The sequence below is a fragment of the Pyrus communis genome, chromosome 12 (genome assembly GCF_963583255.1).
Source record: "Pyrus communis chromosome 12, drPyrComm1.1, whole genome shotgun sequence".
Classification (NCBI taxonomy): domain Eukaryota; kingdom Viridiplantae; phylum Streptophyta; class Magnoliopsida; order Rosales; family Rosaceae; genus Pyrus; species Pyrus communis.
In genome coordinates this window covers 20,146,279-20,168,929 of record NC_084814.1, presented here as the reverse complement: position 1 = coordinate 20,168,929, position 22,651 = coordinate 20,146,279, and the positions used below count along the sequence as shown (strand labels likewise).

General features: G+C 34.9%; 2 protein-coding genes across 3 annotated transcripts; one reads left to right on the top strand and one right to left on the bottom strand.

The window, feature by feature from the left end:
* Positions 1–16,382: 16,382 nt before the first annotated feature.
* On the bottom strand, positions 16,383–19,078 carry LOC137711702 (palmitoyl-acyl carrier protein thioesterase, chloroplastic-like). Its single transcript, XM_068450964.1, has 6 exons — positions 18,357–19,078; positions 18,042–18,175; positions 17,760–17,873; positions 17,478–17,655; positions 17,286–17,354; positions 16,383–16,984 (listed from the first exon to the last, which is right to left on the bottom strand). The coding sequence occupies exons 1-6, from the start codon at positions 18,777–18,779 to the stop codon at positions 16,721–16,723; spliced, it is 1,182 nt and encodes a 393-aa protein (XP_068307065.1). The 5' UTR covers positions 18,780–19,078; the 3' UTR covers positions 16,383–16,720.
* Positions 19,079–20,904: 1,826 nt separating this feature from the next.
* On the top strand, positions 20,905–22,213 carry LOC137710737 (HVA22-like protein e). 2 transcript variants are annotated; one of them, XM_068449846.1, is made up of 5 exons: positions 20,905–21,072; positions 21,168–21,194; positions 21,362–21,484; positions 21,561–21,765; positions 21,986–22,213. In XM_068449846.1, the coding sequence occupies exons 1-5, from the start codon at positions 21,026–21,028 to the stop codon at positions 21,995–21,997; spliced, it is 414 nt and encodes a 137-aa protein (XP_068305947.1). In that variant the 5' UTR covers positions 20,905–21,025; the 3' UTR covers positions 21,998–22,213. The 2 variants fall into 2 exon arrangements, with proteins under 2 accessions (XP_068305947.1, XP_068305946.1); XM_068449845.1 differs by having other exon boundaries at positions 21,977–22,213.
* The last annotated feature ends 438 nt before the right edge of the window (positions 22,214–22,651 follow it).

The window sequence follows — 22,651 nt, the reverse complement described above, 5'->3', positions numbered from 1 at the left end:
ATGAAGAAGAAATCACTTGACCATAATACTAAATAGCTTCTCATTCACTATTTAAACAAGTGGATTTTGGTGGTGGTTGTAGGAGGGTTGAAAGGTGATTGAAATGAATGAAGTAGAGTCTCCTAGGGTTTCCTATATTAGCACTTACAGTGGTTGTGAAATGTGCGATTCTGCATTGACCATGATTAATAAATAAAAAAAGAGAGAAAAAAATTAAGAGGGTCCATGTTAGTTGAGACAAACAGTCATTATTTGACACTGGCAATAACAATTTTTTTTAGAATTGTTATTGGCACTCTAAAAATCTCATTCTACACTCCAAACTTTCTATATTTAGAAATAAAATTACACTTGTGAGAAGTGTAGAATGAGATTTTTGGAGTGCTAATAACAATTTCCTTTTTTTTAATGCATAGGGTTGATGTTTAAGGACATGGCTAGGGTTTGTAATGATTTGGTGGTCCAAATTTGAAGTGAATCCAACGATTTTCTATAGCTCTCGAAAAATGCTGGGTTTTGAATTTAGCATAAACTACCATCCAAAATGACAAAATTGACTTCAATCTAAGTCTAATCTTATATAAATTCCATTTGCTAATCACTTGTGCTTTTCTGCGCCTTATTTGTTATGGTGAATTTCGTACGTGGTTTTTACCTTTTAGTTTTACCTATAGCCTCCTTTGTTTCAATTTATTTGGGTAGTGCTATCCACACACCTATTTTTACTTCTTATGTAATTTTCTTAATTTTTAGGTTCGGATCAAATGAATTGAAAGAAAATCAATTTTTTAATGTTTCCCCTTCTTCTGCATCTACCTTTCTGTTCCATTTTTCTAAGAATTTAATTTTTACCCCTTTTCTCCTTTCTTGATCTCATCTAGTTTTCCTCAAAATCTATACAATTATTTTTCATCTAAATCTTGAAATTGCCACTTTTAGAAGACCACACTTTCCTCAAAATTTCCAATCCTAATTCCTACTTAAATTTAATTCATAGTTGGGGCAGAAGAAACCGTGTTCCAATGAGCGGTTTCTGGGTACTTTTTCCTGCCATATATTTGGCTTTCCATATTATATAGTTAAGAGGCCAAGCCAACCCACTGCTTAAACTTAGTTTGAATATAGTCAGAGAAATGAGACAATTCTCCATGGTTTTAGCACTCAAGTCTATAATCTTTAGTTTTAAACAAATGCTGCTATTTGTACGATCTCAGCAAATCATCTAGTTTAACCATTTTTCTAATAGAGTTGAAATACCATCTTTGTAAGTTAAGCTCTTTCACAATAGATCGGAAAAAGTGAGTGTACTACAATGTATTAAATTCATGAGTGTTATTCTTATAAACTAGTAGGCTTTAAACTCACACTAGTGTAGCAGTATTGTTATATTATCAAACTCAAGGTGTCTGATTCCTAAATATAAATATGTATCACTTTTACTCAAACTATTGTGGAGAGGTCAGTTAAGATGCAGTGCCGGTCTTGAGATTTTTGAGGCTCGGAACAACGTCAAAAGAAGTGCCCTAGTATAATTCCACACAAGAAAAATCATTTGTTTAATTATTCGTATATGTGCATATAGAATGTTAAAAGACACACTTCACATGTACACCCTTTATAATGTTACCATTATTGAAAAACATTTCAAACCCAATACTGTGCCACCCCATCAAGGTTCGAGTCCCGCTGTCAGTAGTTTTGTATTGGTGGGTGAATCTGTAAAAACCAACAAAGAGGACACGGACCCTTCTGTAAGTCCTCAAAGAAACTTATAGTATATCCTAACCTGAGATGGGATAGCCTCAGGTCTCCCTAAACTTTTGTTAAACAAAAAAAAAGGGTTTTCTTTGTAATGAGAAAAGAAGCTAAAGAAATTACCAGTACCCCAAATTAGTAATTTACCGTCCTAAAATCTTACAAAGTTTGCCAATAAAAGTGAAATAAGGACATGGGTGGAGGCACATTGGACCAAATAATACAAATAGGGATTCAGTGATATGATGCATAACAATCATACCAGTACTATATATGGTGGTCGATATATAATATAAGGATATTAGCACATGCAATGCCTTTTGGTATTAGTGATAGTGAAGGTTGAAAGTAGCATGTCGAGGGGTGTACCAACACTGCTAATACAGTTTAATCATGGTTAATATTAGATTATAGGACGGTCTGCAGCTCGCCCTTTACAAAAAGTTTGTGTACATGACTGGTTTATATATTCTGCACATCAGATTCCACACCTCACATGCTAATTTCATCATTCCAGCTACAGGTTCTTTATTTTTGTTTCTTTACGTAGGGTTTTCAAAGATACCAAGAGAGAAGCTGTTGGACCTAATTGAAGTTGAGCCCACAAAAGCATGTTCCTAATCATTAGATTATAAAATACGCGTAATCATTATTAGATTATAAGATACGTAAGTATAATATTCTCGGATCATATATAATTATTGCAAATTCAAACATGAATTGATCGCTCAAATGAGACGTCAACATAATTACATAAGAACATACTCATGGTAAAACTTGAATTCTACTTCTTAGAGTAAGGTAGGTCCTTATCCCATGCTTCTTCATTTGCTCATGATAAGGAATCCATGTGTTTATTTCTTTGAAGCCCTAGTACAAACTTGTGTAATTTCACATTCCCTCAGAAATATAAGGTCCCTATTTCCCTTTCCCTAGAGTATATCATAATCTCAACATGGGAAGCACTTTGTGGTTGCTTTCTTTGTCTTTTCTTTCCCATTCCTTGCGGTGCCAAACTAGATATTCTGTATTAGAGTTCATGGACAACTCATTTCCTGGATATTATTTTGCATGCACCCAACCTAATTAAGCACACACTCGCTTTCACAAACTATCCAAGCCTTTCGGTACGCAAAAGAAATTTCAATGTAGGCACCAATTCTGGCGGTGGAAAGCTGGAAGCTAGTGGGTAAGATTAGGCAGATTATCCTACCGGTTGCCAACTGAAATCTCACTAATCACCCCTTAATTTCAACAGGTGATGATTAAACAAAAAACTTGGGATTCTGGACAACCATACCTGGTATGGCAGCAATTATGTACAAACGAAAAGTAATTATACATTCTTTTGTTCAAATAAATCTAGAAGTGAATTGGAGATGGATGAAAACTAATAGAGTATAAATTTATGAATTTTTTGATGTGATTAAAGTGTATGATTGACGTGCTCATAAAATAACTCAAGGTTCTTTAAGATTATTATAAAGTTATAAACACTTCTGATTATGTTTGATAAAGTAAACTAAAAGCATTTTTGTGTTCCGAAAGGCATTTGCTTTTTAAATAAAGTTATAGTTTTATCATAAAACTAATTTGCTATATGAGGATAATCAAATTACTTATAAGCACATGCGATTTTTCTTATTTATCTGATGTGAGATTTACTCTCAACATGCTTCCTCTCGTGTGGTGAATTTTCAAGCCTAACACGTGAATAACACAAATTGGGTGACGTGGAACACGTATGACCGTAGGGCTCTACTCATGGGACAACTAGGCTCTGATACTATGAAGACAGTTGAGGTTCCACCATAAAACTCATTAGTTATATGAAGAGTAACTCATTTACTTATAAGCACTTGCAAAATCTCTTAGTTTCTTAATATTGGCTTCATGCTCTCAACATCAATTCCTAAGAATCAAAATGTATTTTTTCACGAAGCACTTACATTTTTATTTACTAGAATTTAGGTCTCATATTTCCAAATGGGTGTATTTTGGTTTTAATCTAGGGAACTTTAACGAAAAGCTCCTGGTACTGTTCACTTTAATGAAAAACCACATTTTTACACTAAAAAGTCAATCTTGGTACTATTCACTTTACTCTTTATTTTGTTCTTATCGTTAAAACTTAAAGTTTTCAAATCCTTTTCATTAATTTTCCTTTTAATCTAAAACCCATGACATTTCGGACTTATATCTCAAGTATGCAATACTACCAACCAAGGACATTAGGCCATCTCCAACCGAAAGGTCCAGAGGGCCAGAAGGCCGAAAATAACCTGAAAACCGTCTCCAACCGAGGGCTAGGCCAGAGGGCTGTGGAATCTCAGAAGGCCCCATGGAATCGGAGAGGGCTAGAGGGCTGGAGGGCTGGCTGAAAGCATTCAGCCCGGGGTTGGCCAGAAATACTGGGAATCCTGTCAGTTATAACGGACAAGAATACGTTTATATTATTTAATATAAATGTATTCCTGTTGGTTATAACCGACAGGAATTTTCAAAAATAATTTTGAAACCAACAACTAGCTGACGTCAGCTAGCCGTTGCTAGCTAGCACCAGTTACCGTTGGATTTAAAAAAATATATATTTAAAGGGTTTTTTGGGCCTTTTTTTTTTTTTTTTTTTGTTTTAATTTCTATTTTTTTTCCTATAAATACCTAAACCATTCCTCACAAAATTTTCACCATTCCTACCATTTCAATTCTCATATTTTCCTTCCTCTTTCAAAAATCTATCCTTCAAGTTTTTTAATAATTTTGAAATGGCCTCTTCTGCAATGAAAGGTCGGGCTTGGACACGAAAAGAAGATGAAGCTCTTTGCAAGGCTTATAGATGGGTTTCGGAAGATAGTGTGAGGGGGAATTGTCAAACAAATGACGGTGTTTGGACTCGTGTGTCCAAAAAATACTTAGAGTTCTATGAAGGCACCACTCCAGTGAATATTCGAAACTATGAGAGTTGTTCTTCAAGATGGAAGAAACATCTTCAGCCAAGTTTGAACAAATGGCATCAAGCATTGTTAGCAGCCGCAAGTAGACATGAAAGTGGCACTAATTAATACGACAAAGTAAGTGTTTTCACAATTTATTTTAAATATTTAATTATATTACATTTAATTTCATAAATTAATTTCCTTTAATTTTTTTTCTAGGTACGCCAAGTGGAGGAATTGTATATGGAGAGCAGCTCGAAAACCCTTCAGTTTCACAGTTGTTGGGAAATTTGTAAAGGGTGGGTGTTATTTGAAGATCCACCAAAGAGAGAACCTACGTCGGTGTTCGAAACTGCATCCTCAGCTGTAGATATGGATAAAGATGGATCTTCAACCATTCAACAAAAAAAGGGTAGAAAATCCGTCTTCATGTGAAGGTTCCATACCTAGGGCTATGGGACGAAACAAGGCACGAAGGTTGAAGGAAAAGGGCAAGGCAAATGATAATTACGCCGCTCAACATGAAGTGGCGGCCTCATTGCGATTATTGGCGGAGCAAAATGCCCTTGAGGCCGAAGAAATGAAGCGTAGGCATGAAGAACGGGCAAAACAAATACAAGAAGAGATGAATGATAAGAATATGGAAAAGAACACTTCGAATTACACTCCAATGAGTAAGGCCTATTTTGATAGGAAAAAAAAAAAATTATGAGCCGACGGCAGTTGTTTACCTCTGACTATACTCCTACGATAGCGGATGATGAAGATGATGTTGATTATGGGTATTAAATTTAAGTTGTTTTAGTTTTTAAATTTAAGTTAATGTTGTTTTCGAATTTAATTTGTAGTTTTTAAATTTAATTTGTCGTTTTTAAATTTTAGTTGTAATTTTTAAATATAAGTTGTAGTTTTTAAATTTAAGTTGTTGTAGTTTTTAAATTTAAATTTATGTTTGGCCCCTTGGCCCTCGGTTGGAGACGGTTTTTTGTGGTAGGGCTAAAACGAGCCATTTGGCCCTCTGACTCTCGGTTGGAGACGGAGGCAAATATGATCTTGTATTGTTCATTAAAATATTAATATCTTGAAAAATCTTGAAGAGTCAGAGAATTAAAACGAACCCTCTGACCAGCCATCGGTTGAAGATAACCTTAGTGGGGGCACTCATAATCCTTTGCCATAACTTTTTTACACTTTATTCACTGGGTGCAGTCACTGCTAAATTTTATTTTCTTTACCAGACCTCTGAACGAAGAGAAAGGAAAGAAATAAAGATTAGATTTGATAAATTTTGTGTCAGAAAGTTTGTGGGTACCGACTGATCTGCATTGATGTGGTGAGCTCGAATATTTATTGTACTTATTTACTGAGTGATGAATCTGATGACGATGAATGATGCAGATTGATTCACATTTTGTAATTTTCACTGAACGCCGCAATTTCTTCCTCTTATCTTATTGAGAGAGATGGGAGTAAAGTGGTCAACATGGTACAACGTTCGGGGGTAGAGAGAGAGAGAGAGCATCAAGCATGGGCTTGGGACTTGCGTGTTGGAGTCTACGTAATAACTTTATACATTGGTATTGCTACGTATCATGTATTACTATACCTGGCGCCATGTGTATACATAATCATCATGGGTACACTTCAATTTACCGCCTCGGTTCTCTGCGTGGGAAGAAACTGTAGAACAAATAACAGAATGGACAACGAAACAATACAAACCGGCAACAAAATTGAGCATTGCATATTTATACTTCAAACTCAAATTTAGCCCTTAAGATACAATTATCTTCCCAGTTTGAGGATAGTGGAGTCACTAAACAAGCTCACTTTTGTAATGTGACATATGTACTATTTAAGTCAAATTTGATTGTTAAACTAGGTATTTCTAAGTTTTGAGGAGATTTAGAAGTTTGTTATTTTCACGTTTTGTCTTCAATTAGAATTTCTTGTAAGCCTATATAATGTTGTGGTAGGTGTTAATCTTGTTATTTGTGCATTTAGGATTGTTATCTTTTGTATTATTTTATTATAATTTAGAGAGTTGTCTCTTACTTTTTGATAGTTTTGAGTTTTTAATTTTTAAAATTAATGTTTGATAGCCATTTAGTATTACGATTTAGTGGTATTCCTTTTCACTTGTAAGTGAGAGGTCTTAGGTTCGATTATCGCCAAAGACGAATTTGAATTACATGATTGCTAGTCCATTGTGAGGCTTAGTCTACCCCATACTTTTTAGTGTAGATAATCTTTTAGTGTAAATAATATCATTTATTAAAAAAAAAATTAACGTAGTCTGTGAATCACCACTCTCGATAAAATTACAGTCTTTTTTTTTTTTTAAAGGACGTCCTTAAACTTATAAAAAATTGTTAATTTATTCTTAATATTAGAAATGAAGTTATTTTATCTATTTTTTCATACAATTTAATTCATGTGACTTGCATGTGATACACTTTTTAGAATTGTTGGTAATTTTTATAAGGACTTATTTTTCCAAAAAAAATAATGTATTTAAATTGTCCTTTAGATTTGTAATATATACAACAATCTTATGGGCGAGAAAATAATGTATTATCTTTTGAAGAGTCTTACGTGCAAAACACGTAACTTAAAATGTTAAAAAACTAGAGAGAATATCTTTGAATCTAATAATACAGATAAGATTGATAGATTTTACAAGTTGACGACTTATTTTTTTCAAGAAAAAGTAAATTAGAGACTTAATTTTCATTCATATAATAACTAAGGGACCAAATCGAGAGTTGACATGTTAATTCACTTTTCTTTGTATTTATCTTACTATAACAAGCGATGCATACGAAGAAGGGCATATCCAATCCTTTACATTCAAGTTACATAAACCTCCTCTATCTCGTTTCACATGAGGACTTTGTAAATCTTCACTACAAAGTTTATAACGATGCCTTTCAACTCAAGCAATCAATCAAGACGACGACATCTGCTAAGAATCACGCATTGCAACATCGGATAACTTCACTTTCTATAAAGATTCGTGTATTTCAAGAAAGCGGATGAACATGAATTGGCTGCTAGCTAATTAACAACAAGCAGGTTTCATACTACTTGAATTTGGAACTAAATGCATGCACCTCAATTATTTGATTTGTTTAATATTTAGAATTAACAGTTTGTTAAGACTTTATGGGTTGTAAATTTGTAATATTGGTTCTCAAACGTATAAATAATGTGTAGGTACAATCATTTTCAACTTTGGAATAGTAAGTCAGAAATTTCAACGTAAATATTATATGGACAATAATGTTTTAATCATCCATGATGAAAACTATTTAAGAATATTGTTGATTAGACATCCATAATATTTTACGTATGTCAAGTAATTATTTAATATAAAAAATGTATCTGCAATTAAATAATTGATTATCTTTGCATGGGATTCAATATCCTAGTGAATAAGGTGTTAGGTATTTATCTATATATTTCGGGTTGGAAATTACCCATTTTTCTAAATTATTGTAATAATTTCAAACTCTTCCCTTGTAAAAATTTAATAAAATAAATAAATTTAATAGGATTTTGTTTTTCAACTTGTTGTCCCCAAGTTGAAATTATCATTTTTCTGTTTGTGTAGTTTAGACTAATAATGTTATATAAAACATGAATCCATCTTAAAATTTAAACTATAATTGACTTGTAGTTCAATTTCTTAAAAGTATTGCATTTGCACACGAAGTCTCGTGTTCAAATTTTCTTCTTTGTAGTTTAAATATATTTAGAGGAAATTAACTTATCGTTTAAAAAAAATTAAAATTTAAGTGATAATATTCTTTTATCAAATTAGAACCAAAATCAAATTAAAATAATTGCTCCATTAAAAAAAAAATTCATATGTAATGCACATAAAGTAATTGGAGCTAGGGGGGGCCACCGCTCTTGTTCATACGAAGCAGCCCATAACCTGAAACTCTTGTTCTGCAGCTGCAGCCCTCACTGTGACGTCGTTGGAATATTCCGTTATTAGGTTATTACATCCCCAATTCGAACCCAGGCGTACGCTAAGCGCGTGGTGTAGCGCTTTGTCTTATTCGCATGAATGGATTGGGAACTTGGAGCATGATGGGTTGGTAAGGGGTCCACTTGGTGGGCCCAACATTTTACTGGCCAGCCCACGTGACACCGAAAAGTTTGTACAGTTCTGTTTTTTGTTTTTGTTTTTTTTTTCTATTTATTTTTTGTGGTCCTCTTTGTCGTCTTATTTCACTCGTGGACTGTTTATCTATATATATAAAGTGAGCACATTAAAATGGTGAAACATTCAAAATACTATAAATTGTCTTTTAAGAATTTCATAAATTACAATTGAACCAAAAGAAGCTAAAGTATTTAATCATATTTTTATTTTGAATGAATTTAATATTTAAATTTATAGAAAGAAAAAAAAACAAAACAAAATCAGAACCTCCCACATTAGTGGGTGGTTTCACGTCTTTAATTTTCTTTTATAAATATGTAAATTAATTATTTAAATAAAAACTATATAAAAAGGCCAATTGACACACGCGTATACGTGTGGCAAGAGGTTAGTAACCAAATTACTTTTAAGCCCTGATATGCAATGATAATTTTGATCTAATTAAATATACAATTTTAAACCTAACATCAAATACGTAGTTTATAAATTACTCCTAGACTCTAGGAGTTCAAACTAAAATAAAATTAAACAAAATATAATATATTTAATATCTTAAACGACTTAAAATGCTAATAAAAACATAACAAGTTTTGAAAATTTGGTCAAAATTACTTATTCTGAACAGCAAAGCAATGTGAATGTGGTGGACTCGTGCTGCTATTATCTTTGAAACACCGAGTTATTGGCCCTAATGGGACAACAGAGCCCAAATTGTAGAGCATTTTTTTGTTGCCGATTTCCGATATGCAATCTCATCTTCAATCTATTCCAAAGTAGTTTGGGATTGTAGTGCTTTTAAAATAGCAACTTATTAAAAAATTTAGAACATCAAATATGTTTGTAAAACAAAAACAAAAACAAAACTTTTTTAAAAGAATGTTGTCAATGACAGTAGAATAGTATAGTAAACCAGAAGCAAGATCTACCATTCTTCTAAAAAAAAATGTTTTTTTTTTTTTTTTTAAAAGCATAGTGATGAGTGTCTATTTAATGAAATTTTCTAATGGCAAATAATATACACCCACATATTTTTAAAATTACAATCCTTATCCCTACATTATTTTCTTGGACAATTATATATCACATTAAATACCCTCTCTTTTTTAGTCCTTTAACATATTCACACCAATTTATATAAAAGTTTACCAAATACTTAGACATTTTTTTTGTTACAAGGACTTTTACCAAAAAAATTTAAAAAAATAAAAAAAAGGGTTCACCATATACTAAACAAATTTATTTTACACCTGTTTATTCCCATAGCAGAACATAAGCAATTTTTAAAAAAAAAAAAAACACAGCAATATCAAACTAGCCCTCTATCTCCTTATTTGCATCAATTTTATTTCAAACTTGACAAGTGAAGTTTTACAAGAAGTGATAGATTCTATTAAAACACGAGAGCACAATTAGAAAGATTATCGTATAAGTACATTCTTAAATGACCAATATATTGATCTAAATACAATTGCATACTAAAATGCATAAAAGTAAACTGCTAATGGAAGAGTGAGACTGAGAGTATGAGAGTAATAATAGCTACCCAGCCTTATGTGAAAGTATATACAGCTTTTTCATTGACCATCAGCTACGCAAAATAATTTTGACCATTTTGAAAATAAATAAAATGATCATACACAATATACTACATATATGCATGAACAGTAATATATACAGAAATGTATTTTTGCTCACCACTATAAATTCTAGTGTGTGTTTACTATAGACTACTAGTGTGGATTTTGTAAAATTACATTATATTGTGATAGAGAACAAATTATCTCTTTACCATTTTTCAGTTAATAAATTTTTTTTGTTAATAGATATTTTTAAAATTATTATTTTTATATCAATTTAATGTATAAGCAACTATAGTTAAATAATAGACCCGTGACAATTCTATAAAATAGTGGTGAGCATCCCCCACATTCATGCCGTGAGAAAAATCTCGTGTGCCGATCACACTAAAAAATCTTTTCACAGTCTACACCCTACGTCCAACCCTTCTCTTGTTGACGTTCGCAGTTAAACAATGATGAAGAACCCATAAGAAGGGTTCCAGTGTGGCTTTCCATGGCGTCCAACAGTCGCACAATCGGTGACATTGGTCTCCACGTGGTAACGCTATTGAGAGGTGTCCCGTCCACTTAGCCAGCCCACTATTGTGACCATGTGATGCAATGCGATGTGATGGGCGCAATCTAATTATTGCTTTTGAGGAAAATAAGATTTAATACTGACTTCACAATCTAAGGACACAAATTAGACTGCTACGCATGCTTATGTACAGAATCTATTAACTAAAACATACTATTAATTAAGGTTGTTAAACTGCTAATGTAAAGCAACGATCATACCATATCCTCTCTGAACGGATGAACATTTTGTTTTTTTGGTCAAAAGTACTTTTTTATTACAAAAAAAAAAACACTTTACAACCTAAGAAGGCCCAAAGCTAACATATTAACATCCAAAAAAGGGGCCACAATAGAACAATACATCACAAAAGCTAAGATACAATTAGGCCCAAAGCACAAAACACGAACACCAAACCTAGAAACTTCTACCGTCTCCTTTGCCACCAGAGGTCGTCCCAAGTCATCCAATTCCTCTGTCACAGTCAAGCAATACCTCACCAAATGCCACATCAAACTCCAATCTGCTTCCCGAGCACAAACATATAGTAAAGATAGTCAACAACCAAACGAGAAAAGCCAACTGTCGAGATGAAGTCCGTGGAGATCCACGAACAACACCGCTAATAAAGGCAGATAACAAGGAGAAAGCGGTGGTGTTGGAAACATTCGAGCCAGTGAAGCCACTGGAACTCGACACACAATCTCAATAGGTTGTATGGCTGAAGATCGGACTATGGATGAACACATAGGATAGATATTGTCTGTGAAAGAGAAACCAGACATATCAGTATAACAACCAAGGCTAAAAACCAGTAGAACTAAGGAAAACAGACAAGAAGGAGAGAGGGGAGGACGACGATCAACCCTGACCGAAGCTAAGGTCGGCGTCACTTATTTTGTTGAAATTTGGAGGCCTCACACGAAGGGGTAAGAAAATCTCTCAAAAAAAAAAAAAAAAAACGACTCTCACTAGAGAGGGAAAAGCAAATGACGGTTGTATAAACAATTTGTTTTTTTAAGTGAAAAGGATAATATTTGAAGTGAAAAGATCCCTCTTTTATCTGGTGTGAAATTTTATTTTCACTACATGTGTCTAATTAACAAGTCTAGCACGTAAACACGAATTGAATGACGTAGAATAGGTGTGGTTGTTTGGCTTCATATATGGAACATCTTGGTCTGATACCATAAAAAAAAGTTAAGGTTCACCATAAAACCAATTAACAACATATTGAGTAACTTAATTATTTATGAGCAAATGCAATGTCCCTCATTTGCCCAATATAAGGTTCATACTCTCGACAATTGTAGATAATTACTTTTAAAATGGTAAATTAATAAATAGAGTAGTGCAACATTGTAGAACGAGACCAAAATTAGTAAAATAGAAAAAGAATTGTTCAAATAAAAGATTGCTAGTATTCCTCAAATCTCAACCCTCTTGATCATTACCCAAATTATTTTCCCTAAAATTTCTCAAATTACCACACCCGGCATTTTGTTTGAATGATCTGTTGTAGTGATCATTCGGTTGCTAATTGCATTGAAGCATTCTCCGAAAAATGACTGGGACCAACGAGTTTAAAATACATTAATAGCGTAGGTAAAATGTCTTATTAGACAAAAACATGATTTGAAGGACAACATTATCTTAGCCACGTACTAATTAAGCAGGAATAATGTGTCCGTGTTCTTAGGATTCTTGTCACCACCATCATATAATTTTAAAGTCATGTATCCCCGAACCTAGTTGTAGGCTTGTAGCATGTACTTTCCTATAAGTAGTAAAATGTTTAACAGCTACCACATATGCTAGATTTACTCTCACGGACTGACCATTGTTAATTTTTACAATAATTAATAATCTAAATGCATGACAGTAAAATTACATTTGATCTTTTTTTAGAAAATGCTTATCCAAAAAACGCTTTTAGGAACAAGAAACTCTTCTAAATTTGTCGTCAAACACAAACATAAACGGTTTTGGTTGTAAAAAAATACATTTTGTGGTAAATTTGACCTCCGCAAGTGTGATGTGGTCAATAGATGAAGATACTAAGTGATTGGCAAGGAGAAGAAGATAAGTATCGAAGGACAATGACGTAGTACTGGCCAAAGAGAATTTTCGATGTTTAAATTATCAAAGTATATTTAAATGCCACGTGGACAGTGGTTAGTGATAATTAGTGGTGATTAGTAATTAACTATTACTTGTAAAAGAGAGTAATTAGTGGCTTTCCTTAAGATGAAGTTGGAGGACTTCGTGGAGCTCGCCAATGCGGAGTTGAAGATGTTTAATGTGGTAGTGTTCTTGTTCATGATTGGTCTCCAAGCTGGAGGAAGTCTCTCATTGAGTGGCCCTCAATTTAGGGTTAGTTCAAGTATAATATTCAATAATTTCGTACTCAATCATACATGGTACAAACAAACTCGGCAAAAACATCCACGATCTAAAACTTGTGCATGAACACTTGGCCCTCTTCGATCAAGATTCCTGCTTTCCTCGTCCACTCTCCTCAAAGAAAAAGTTAACGTTTTGAGCAAAGTTGAGCATCGGTTATCAGACTACAAAAAAATCTAATGCAACAGAGAAGGTAACCCAATTAAATTAGGAGAAATTGGAATCCAGTCCCTGATTACCAATACTTTATGAATGAAACCTTGTTGAATTTTAGCTTCTGATCAAAGTCTTTGATTACTAATACTCTATGATTGAAACTTTGTAAATAGTAAAAAATGCTGATGTGTACAAAATCCAAAAACCTTAATCAGAAACGAAAATTCAACAAGGTATCAGTTAAATAATTCTACCAACTAAGAACCGGATAGAAAGTTTCCATTAAATTATTTAAATAGTGGGTCCATTGGAGAAAAAGTGAGAAATATAAGATTGGCAAAATACTATATTTTTTAAGTGTTTTGTTTAATATCGTAATATATGTCCGTTGTTAAAATATTTTAAACGGTTGCCGACTCCAGAACTGTATGCCCACTTCCACGAACAACTTGCTCGAAAAAGGTTAAAAACTTGCATGTAAAATAATAATCCTGAAATCAAACCCTCCACAAATGGAATATAATGTACGATTTGATCAATTGTTTAATGTTATCGATATTCCAAACATATATATAAAGATGATGGTGGGGAACATTATTGAGGTAATATTAATTCTCTAATCATTCTTTGGTCATCACATGTTACAAAATATAGGGATATTCACATACACATGTTGCTTAGCTGCAAAAATATCAGAATTTTATTTGCTTGGCACTTATTGATTGTAAAGTTTGATCGAGTAGTCTTATTGTCAACAGAAAGACTCCAGAGATTTCTGTTGACGAATCAAGAAAATTTGGTTGGAGGGTTTTTGAGGTTGGCTCGCAAAAAGGGTTTTTGTTGTGCAAAAGTTGGAGAAACATAAAAGAAAAATGGTTTTGCTCGACTGGAAGTACTACTTGACCTTGTTTTTCCATCTCATGTTCCTCTTCCACCCTTCTTTTTCTTTTGAAGTTTTGGGATTGCCTGGTTGGTTGGTCTGCGTTACCCGTCATATATACTTCATCAAAGAAACCATTTTGTTTCGTCAATTGAAACAACTGCAGATTAGCGGTGTAACATAGGTTTGGTAACCCGGCCGAACCCAACACGAGCTTTAACTCGATTAGGCGAGTTGAAAATAGGTCAAAACTAGTCCCACAACCAAAAAAAAAAAAAAAAAAAACCAACCAACTCAAACCCGATAATTTCCCACAACAACAAAAAATAAAAAAATAAATAAAATAAAAATAAAAAACAACCAACCAACTCAAACCCGATAATTTTCCAGGTTGAGTTAGGTTAAACTCTTGCACGCCCCAAAGATAACCAGAACAGAACTCAATTTATAGCCATATTAGGGTTAAGACAAATTTACTACAACAATAGGCTCCTTCATATGCACTCATGTCAAATTCACTTAATTTAAATTAATTACTGTAGACCATTACTCGAGTAAAAGAAAAATATACTCACCGTACATGTTCAACCCGTTTCATAGAAAAAAGAAATAAAGAAAGTGTTTGGGAACTTTGGACTTCAAGGAATGGAAGTGCAAAAGAGCTAAAGTGAAGGAACTCGCCCGAGACCCAGCACCAGCCATCCATCTCAAGACAATATGGCGACCCCTCATTAATGAAAAGGTTATGTGCTTACAAGAGAAGTGACAACCGATGGAAATCAACCTACTCTCAGCCCAAAAACACTTTCTAATGGCAGAACATGTAAAAAAGGTGATGATTCACTGAAATGCTTTTGGGCAAAGCTTGTAACAGTCAAGATAAAATGTCTATAAAAGGAGGAAGAAGCCCCAGAGACAAGGACACTCAACCAATCGAACAAACAAACATACAAACTCTGCTCTCAAGCTAGATTTGCATCTCAAAGCTGTAATTAGCCCAGATTTCAATCCTTTTCAGGATCATTCCCTACAAAAGCCATCTTTTGTCTAGTTTAAAGCTCTGCTATCACCCCTAGTGGCGTAGTATCGATTCTCTCATGCAAACTTGTTTACCATCCATCCCTTTTAAACACACAACCCTCTGTAATCATAAAGAAAAGAGATTGCAAAATGTTCGACCTTGCCCGACAAGGTGAAATCTTGCCCGACTCTCTTTGTTTCATCTTTCAATTAGTAGATCTGGTATTATGATGTACTCTCCAGTATATATTCAAGTTATTTCCAGTCAGTTGGTGATCAAAAGTTCCATTGGTCTTCAGATCTGGTTCACTTAGTGGTTTTACTATCATAAAAGCCAAAATGAGGATCGAACTGATGACTTAGTCAGATCTGGATTCCCACCCTTTAAAGCATACAAGATAATGAACTAAAAGTCCTTGATCTCAAGGCACAGAAAATAACTTAATGTAGACTTAACTCATCTACGACAATCCTTTGATAACAAGAAGTCAAAATAACTTGGGGCGCAAATAATCGACTTAAACACACTTGTTCTACCTCTGCCATACTGAGATGACAGTGGCACGCCTAAGCACTTAGTTAGTTTTAATTGTGAGCCTCAAGGCCTACACCTAAGGCCCCACAAGGGCACCTTTCAGAACTAACTCTGTTCTCCTCTTGTCAGCCTCTCAACAAGCAGGAGCCCGACAAACAACCAAAGTGCCAACTCCTCGGGGAGCTGTGTGCTCTCGCCAGGGATCCTTCCCAGCGAAATTCCTGTCCGAACAGAAAGAATGTATATAATTAGGGCTATATTACTAATAGTATGTTGTTTTAGGTTTTATTTTAATCATTTGTTTTAAGTAGTCGTTGGGCTAAACCCAAACCTTGCAAGGAAGTGAGATGGGAGATTTGGGCCTTACCATTGAGTTGGTTCTGTGCTCAACTCGAATGGTTGTCTTGACTAATCAGATTCAGATTAGGGCCTTATATCCATTGATGTCCCTTCAATATTTAAGGCTTCTCATAAACATACAAACAAATATCTTACCCCATAAGGCCTATATAATTTATCAAAGCACAAAACCCTGTAAGCACTGCACCTGTCAAACATGTAGTGCACTTGTAAAATATTGTTCCAGCCTGATGAATAATAGTATAATACAACACGCCAAAGAAAAAAAGTGATAAAAATCAAGGAAACCCAGATGGGAAGCCAAAAAGCTTGAAAACAAATTGATGTGGGGGGGTAACAAACTGAAACTGCTGCAAATATTGAGGTCAATGCAGTTTATGCTTTTGTTTCCTATTCCATTCCGTTCGTGCTCGTATTATCTCCACCTTATCGGCCTGCATCCGAAGAAGGTGTGTGTATTCTAGGTCTGGTCTACGATTGATGGAGTTGTTCTTGAAGTTGGAGTCATCAGCCAAACTTGATGTTGTACTTGTTAGGGACTCTAGCAAATTTGATTGCCTACATTCACGTCTATACTCCAATGTCATGCTTGTGAGATCATAATCTCCTAACACATTGATGGGCACACTCTGCTCATGAAAACCCAAATTAAGTGTGTGTTAGTAACACTCATTATGTATGTAACAATGTAGCTAAGGTAAAGATGCAAAAATGTTCTGTTGCCGGACTTTCTATCAAGACTCCATACTAGGAATCTGAACCATTGATCAAGTGGATTCTTTTCTGAATATGTGACCCAGATTCACAATCTGACAACATAAGCATTTGTTTGGCTAGGCAAGTTTCGCATGAGAACATCATCCACTAGCTTGTGTTATTTAACTTCTTTTTCGGTGCTTTCAAGATTTGTGCATTAGTCTAGTGAAATACCTCTAAAATCCATCCAATGTACTTCACATTGTTAACATGCTGGTTGGCATCCATGTCACTCCATCTTGGCTGGATTAATTGCAGGCAAAGAAGGAGTTAATTAATATAAAAAAAAAAACTATTATATTAACCAATTATTGTATGAAATGAAACGTAAACTCAAAAGTTTGTTGACCTAATATTTCTACTTACTGCTAAACCTGACGTGATCCTCTCTGCAGTATCGTCGTTGAGCTTGTCGATTTTCTCGCTGTCATTTTTCTCTGTAGCAATTGCAAATCTGTTTAGGTAGAATGGTAACACCTCTTGCCTCACTTGGTCAGGTATCTTGGACAGCCTTCTTGTCTCTCTGTTCATGATCACCCAGGTGCTGCATGAGGATAATGTACGAAATCAGGTGATTAGAAGATATTTAAACTTGGAATAAAACGTTAATATAATTGGTTCAATTACAGTAAGTAAAAGATGACAGACCTTGTAGCTCTGGTAATGATTTCTTGAGTTTGGTAGTCTCGGATAATCCAATCTCTTCGCATTCCGTTTTTGCCTGCTGCATCCACCCAAGTATCGATTTCGACCACATCTCCCCTGTCACATAGCATTTTTTGCACATGGCCTGTGTTAGAGGTTTGAACTTGTACACATAAAGTTCAGTTAAGCTTAAAGTTGTATTCATATTTCTACAATACAGGCATATGAGTAACGTAGAGGAACCACTTTTTTTTTTAGTCCATTTTATCATTATTAGTCACATACCAGGAGCTATATCTATGTACTTGAATGTGGATCCGTGTGACGACCCAAATGAGCTTCCGGATGCTCATCTCACGGGTAGCCCCAAATCCATTTCCGGCAAGGCCGGAACTTGTCACATGATTTAGAGCTGTCTCCTGCCCCCATAAACCATATATATAAAGGTTACTAAGTGCAATGAAAGTACATATAAATCCAAATAATTCATGATTAATATCCCCTAATTAAGGACAAAATTTCATTATTTGAATAATAGGTAAACTTTTTGTTCCTTTAAATCAAAAGCTTAAAAATAAAAAATAAAAAATAAAAAAGCACCTGAAGGAGATTCATTAGGGTTTCCATGGTGGCAGTTTTGTCAGGTCCAATCTCATAAGACCTAATAACAAAGGTCTGCCTATAAACAAATCTCTCCTCCACAAACTTTCCATGCAAAGAGGAATGAGGAGGTGAACCGCCGTCACCATTAATCAGCTCTATACTATTCTTGTTTCCAAATAATTTAGCCTCTCCCACATGAACACCATTGACCTTCCCATTGATTGTCTCCACGCTTCTAGGAGTTCCACCGGCACCGGCCCTCACCACAAAGTTTCCATTTTTTCTCGTGATCATTGCTACATGCCTTGAAGGATAACACCCTAATTTCGTCCCCGTCTCATTCTTCTTCCCCACCTTGAACACGTCCCCAGGGAGGCGTAGTGTGGCGATATTATTAGTTCTTGCTGCCATTGATGCCATAATAATCTCTAAGCGCTCATTTGGGTTATCAGATATTTTGGAAACAAATAAACCCAACAAAGTTCAAGTTTGATAAAGGAGGGTGGCGAAGCTTTTAGCACTTGTTGTCTTGTGGAAGATCAAAGAAAAAATTGCCAAATATTAGTATTAGGTGCAACCACTAATTGGAAGGAATAGGAGATCTAGTTATACAATTTAGAACAAAGAATGAAGCTAAAAGGGGTACATATTGTGCTTGAAATTTTTAGGTCAACCACTTCTATGGGTGGGGGAGAAATGGGGAGGTTTGCACCAGTGGCTTGCACGCTAATGTTTTGAATGGTGTTTTTGTGCATGTTTACAAGGGAGTTATTAATAATATATTAATTGGACAATAGTAATTTTGGATTAATAACTCTACCACCAATCATGTTGTTTAATTTGGTCTTGCTATCATGATATGCTAGAAAAAAGGTATGCCTCTAAATAATAAGCCTTTTAAATCGTTGTGTTGGTAATCTGTCTTCCAATTTTAGGCATGAAGAGTATCTGACTTTTATGGAGATGCTTTCGGTCAAGTAATAAAATTTTCACGTCAATAAAGCTCAATTGCAATAGTGACACAAGTTGGGCATCAAAACCCCAATTAAGAGTTAACCCACATTATTGGGTAAGGTAAGGCTGCCATGGTGTAATTCGACATCATTTATTGGTGTCTTTTGAGAGAAGGCTTCACTAAGCTTGTTGATTGTTGGACCTCCATATGGGAATAAATGAAAGCCTTCATGTTCACGTTTCTCATTTATGTATCAAGTTCAAATTAAGCATCCTCAAGGAGAAGCGATGGGTTCGCAGGAGAATACTTTGTTGTCCTTTAATCAGCTCCCAAGTTGTTGGTTTGACATTTTTTTTTTTAGTGTCAAACGATAAATATGTTAGATTAGATGTTAGATTAAGAAATTGACGGGGTTCGAATTCACGCCATAGTGCAAAAACAACACTCTTCTCCACTATTGTGATAGAGGGTCACTTGTGTTGGTTTGATGTTTCGATCAAGTTTTTCCAACACCTCAAGATGGTTGAAGATAATGCCATGATGTTGAATAATGTCTAAAGATCATATGAATTCGACCCATAAATGTAGCAAATTAGAGCTTTTGGTATTAGACCTAAAATACGTGGTGCTGAATTTTTAGAAGAGCTGTGTTGTTATCTGCATATTTTTTTTACTTTCTTCACATCTTTTTTTTAATTTTTATACGTCATATCGAATAAATTAAAAATGATCAAATAACAAAAATTAATATAAAGTATACGAATAACAATAATTTTTAAGAAATTTTTTGTTTTAAAGTCAGAGTATGTTTTTCTATTTGAAATATATATTTCCCGATCCAATGTAAAAGGGCGATAACACATTAACACTGGTATGGAACCAATTTCTCGATTGACGACCGACATCGGGACACAATAATGATCATCGATGGACCTTGGCTTCTCTATAATTCTAATATAAATATAATCATGACCCCACCTTGGATTGATCCGTCTCAAGTCTCAACCGGCCCTGAAAAAAAGGGGGGAAAATATGTCCTTTTTAACACTTGATTAGATTTGGATCCTCATCCTCCGGCACGTGTGACCGACCTCGATTAAACTACGGAAAACCCACAAAACACCACCACGTGGCTTGTGTCTGGAGCAAAGAACAAAGCCATTTGTCATTTGATGTAATGGCAGAGCCCCACGGCCTCCAGCCACGCACGCACCTGACTAACCTGACCGCACTGGACTGGGCGGCGGGAAAGAGATCTTGATCGGATTTTTCTCTTCATAACCCAAAAAAACAAGTGACTCGAGTTTTTGAAATTAAATTCAACAGTTAAAAACAGATAAGTTAATAAAAAAATTTTAAAATTATAATAATTTTTAATCGTTAAATCAAATTTCAAAGATTTAAATTACTTAATTCTTGAAATTTGAAAGAATAGATCCGAAGATGATCTCTTTCTTGGCGGTGCACTAACTCTACACGCTTAAGGCAGGACCCGATACTAGCTCTTCTCTTGCCACGTGTCCCCTTCCTACCATCGTATATAAATGCAGAACCAGTTGTCTTCGTTTCAACTAACTCTGGATTTCTGAACTGAATAAACCGTTTTTCTCACTGACTCGTTTTACTGCAACCAATCCAGTCAAACCCCTCTTTTGTTTTTAGCTCCAGTTTTCAACTTCTTGGTGTTTTTGTTGGAACCCACAAAGAAAAAATGGGAAAAGCTTGGACCTTTCTTACCCAACTTCACACACTTGCTGGGTAAAACTTCATAATTTCTTGCTTGTGTTAATTTGTGTTTCTTCTTTTGGTACGAGCAGTTCTGTGACCCGCTATTTTCTTGACAACTTCTGCAGGCCAGCGTTGACGTTGCTTTACCCTTTGTAAGCAGCTCATCTCTCTCTGTCTCTCTCTTGAAGTTTATTTCTTTTGATTAATTTGATGAACCCCAATAAGGGGACGAAGAAGAAGTTGTTCTTAAGTTTTGGTTTTTGTTATAACGTGCATGTATGTGTGTGTGTGTGTGTGTGTGTGTGTGTATGATTTGTAGATATGCATCAGTGGTAGCAATAGAGAGCACATCCAAACTAGATGATGAGCAGTGGCTTGCTTATTGGGTTATTTACTCTTTCCTCACTCTCATGGAGATGGTGCTCCGACCAGCTCTTGAGTGGTAAGAACAAATCAAGAAAGTTTAACTCAAGATTAGATACCACATATTAAGTTTGTTGGGGATGGAATTTTTGTAGGTTACCAATTTGGTATGATGTGAAGCTTGTGTTTGTGGCATGGATGGTGCTGCCACAGTTCAAGGGGGCAGCTTTCTTGTATGAGAGATATGTGAGAGATCAAGTCAGAAAGTATGGAGGGTTGAAAGACCATCCCAAATCCGGCAAGACATCCCCCACTGGCAAAGCAAAGAAGAAGTTTATGCAGTTCCTGACCCCCAAGAATGTGAGTGCTTAATTCCAAGCTTCGTAATATTTCATTCGTTGATTCTCGTTTGATTTATTCAATTTAAAACCCATAAAAAGATATGGAGTGAGAAAATTGAATTTTTATTTTAATTCCCAGCTGTGCCTTTTTTTTCTTCTTTTTTACACCTTTTGAGATTGATTTTTACTATTATTTATGCTAATTAATCCTTGATTTGGTTGATGGCTAGGGGGAGCAGGAGGCTTATTGAGAAAGGCAGAGAAAGCAATCTAATTTCCCTAGTTGACTGGTGTGGATGGGTGCATTGAGTGGAACTTCTTCAACCTTTGCTTTCTCTTTTACTCGACTTTTTAACCCTACCCATGTTCAACTTCTGAAGTTGATGACTTTGATGCTCTTGTGTTCCTTCTTCATCTGTAATTACTGATCATTAATTAGTGTGCAATATATGATTAGTTTATGACTTTGATGAAATGGGACTCACCTATTAAGCATGTCACGTGTCCTTTCATTTAAACAGGATTAACATGGATATAATTTTTATTGTAAAAATTTAGAAAATAAATGATACAAACAAAAATATTAAGAAAACCAACAGCCTCAACCCAACCTCATGAAACACAGTGTCTTCGTCTCTTTCTCTCTTCGACTCAATAGCTACCACCAACCAAGGGCGAAGCTACAGATGCGCAAGGAGGGGCGGCTGTCCCTTCTCTCGCCAGAAAAGTAATCCAGAAGCGAGCAACCACCTCTTTGGTCGGTTGGATCTAGGTGGAATTAGGCGGGGATAACCTGGTTTATGTGAAGAATAGAATCTGAATAAGTTTAGTTGCAGAACAGCGGCTGGCGAGAAGGTGAACGTGTGATATTTCTACACATTGCATCTTCATCATTTTCACGTGTT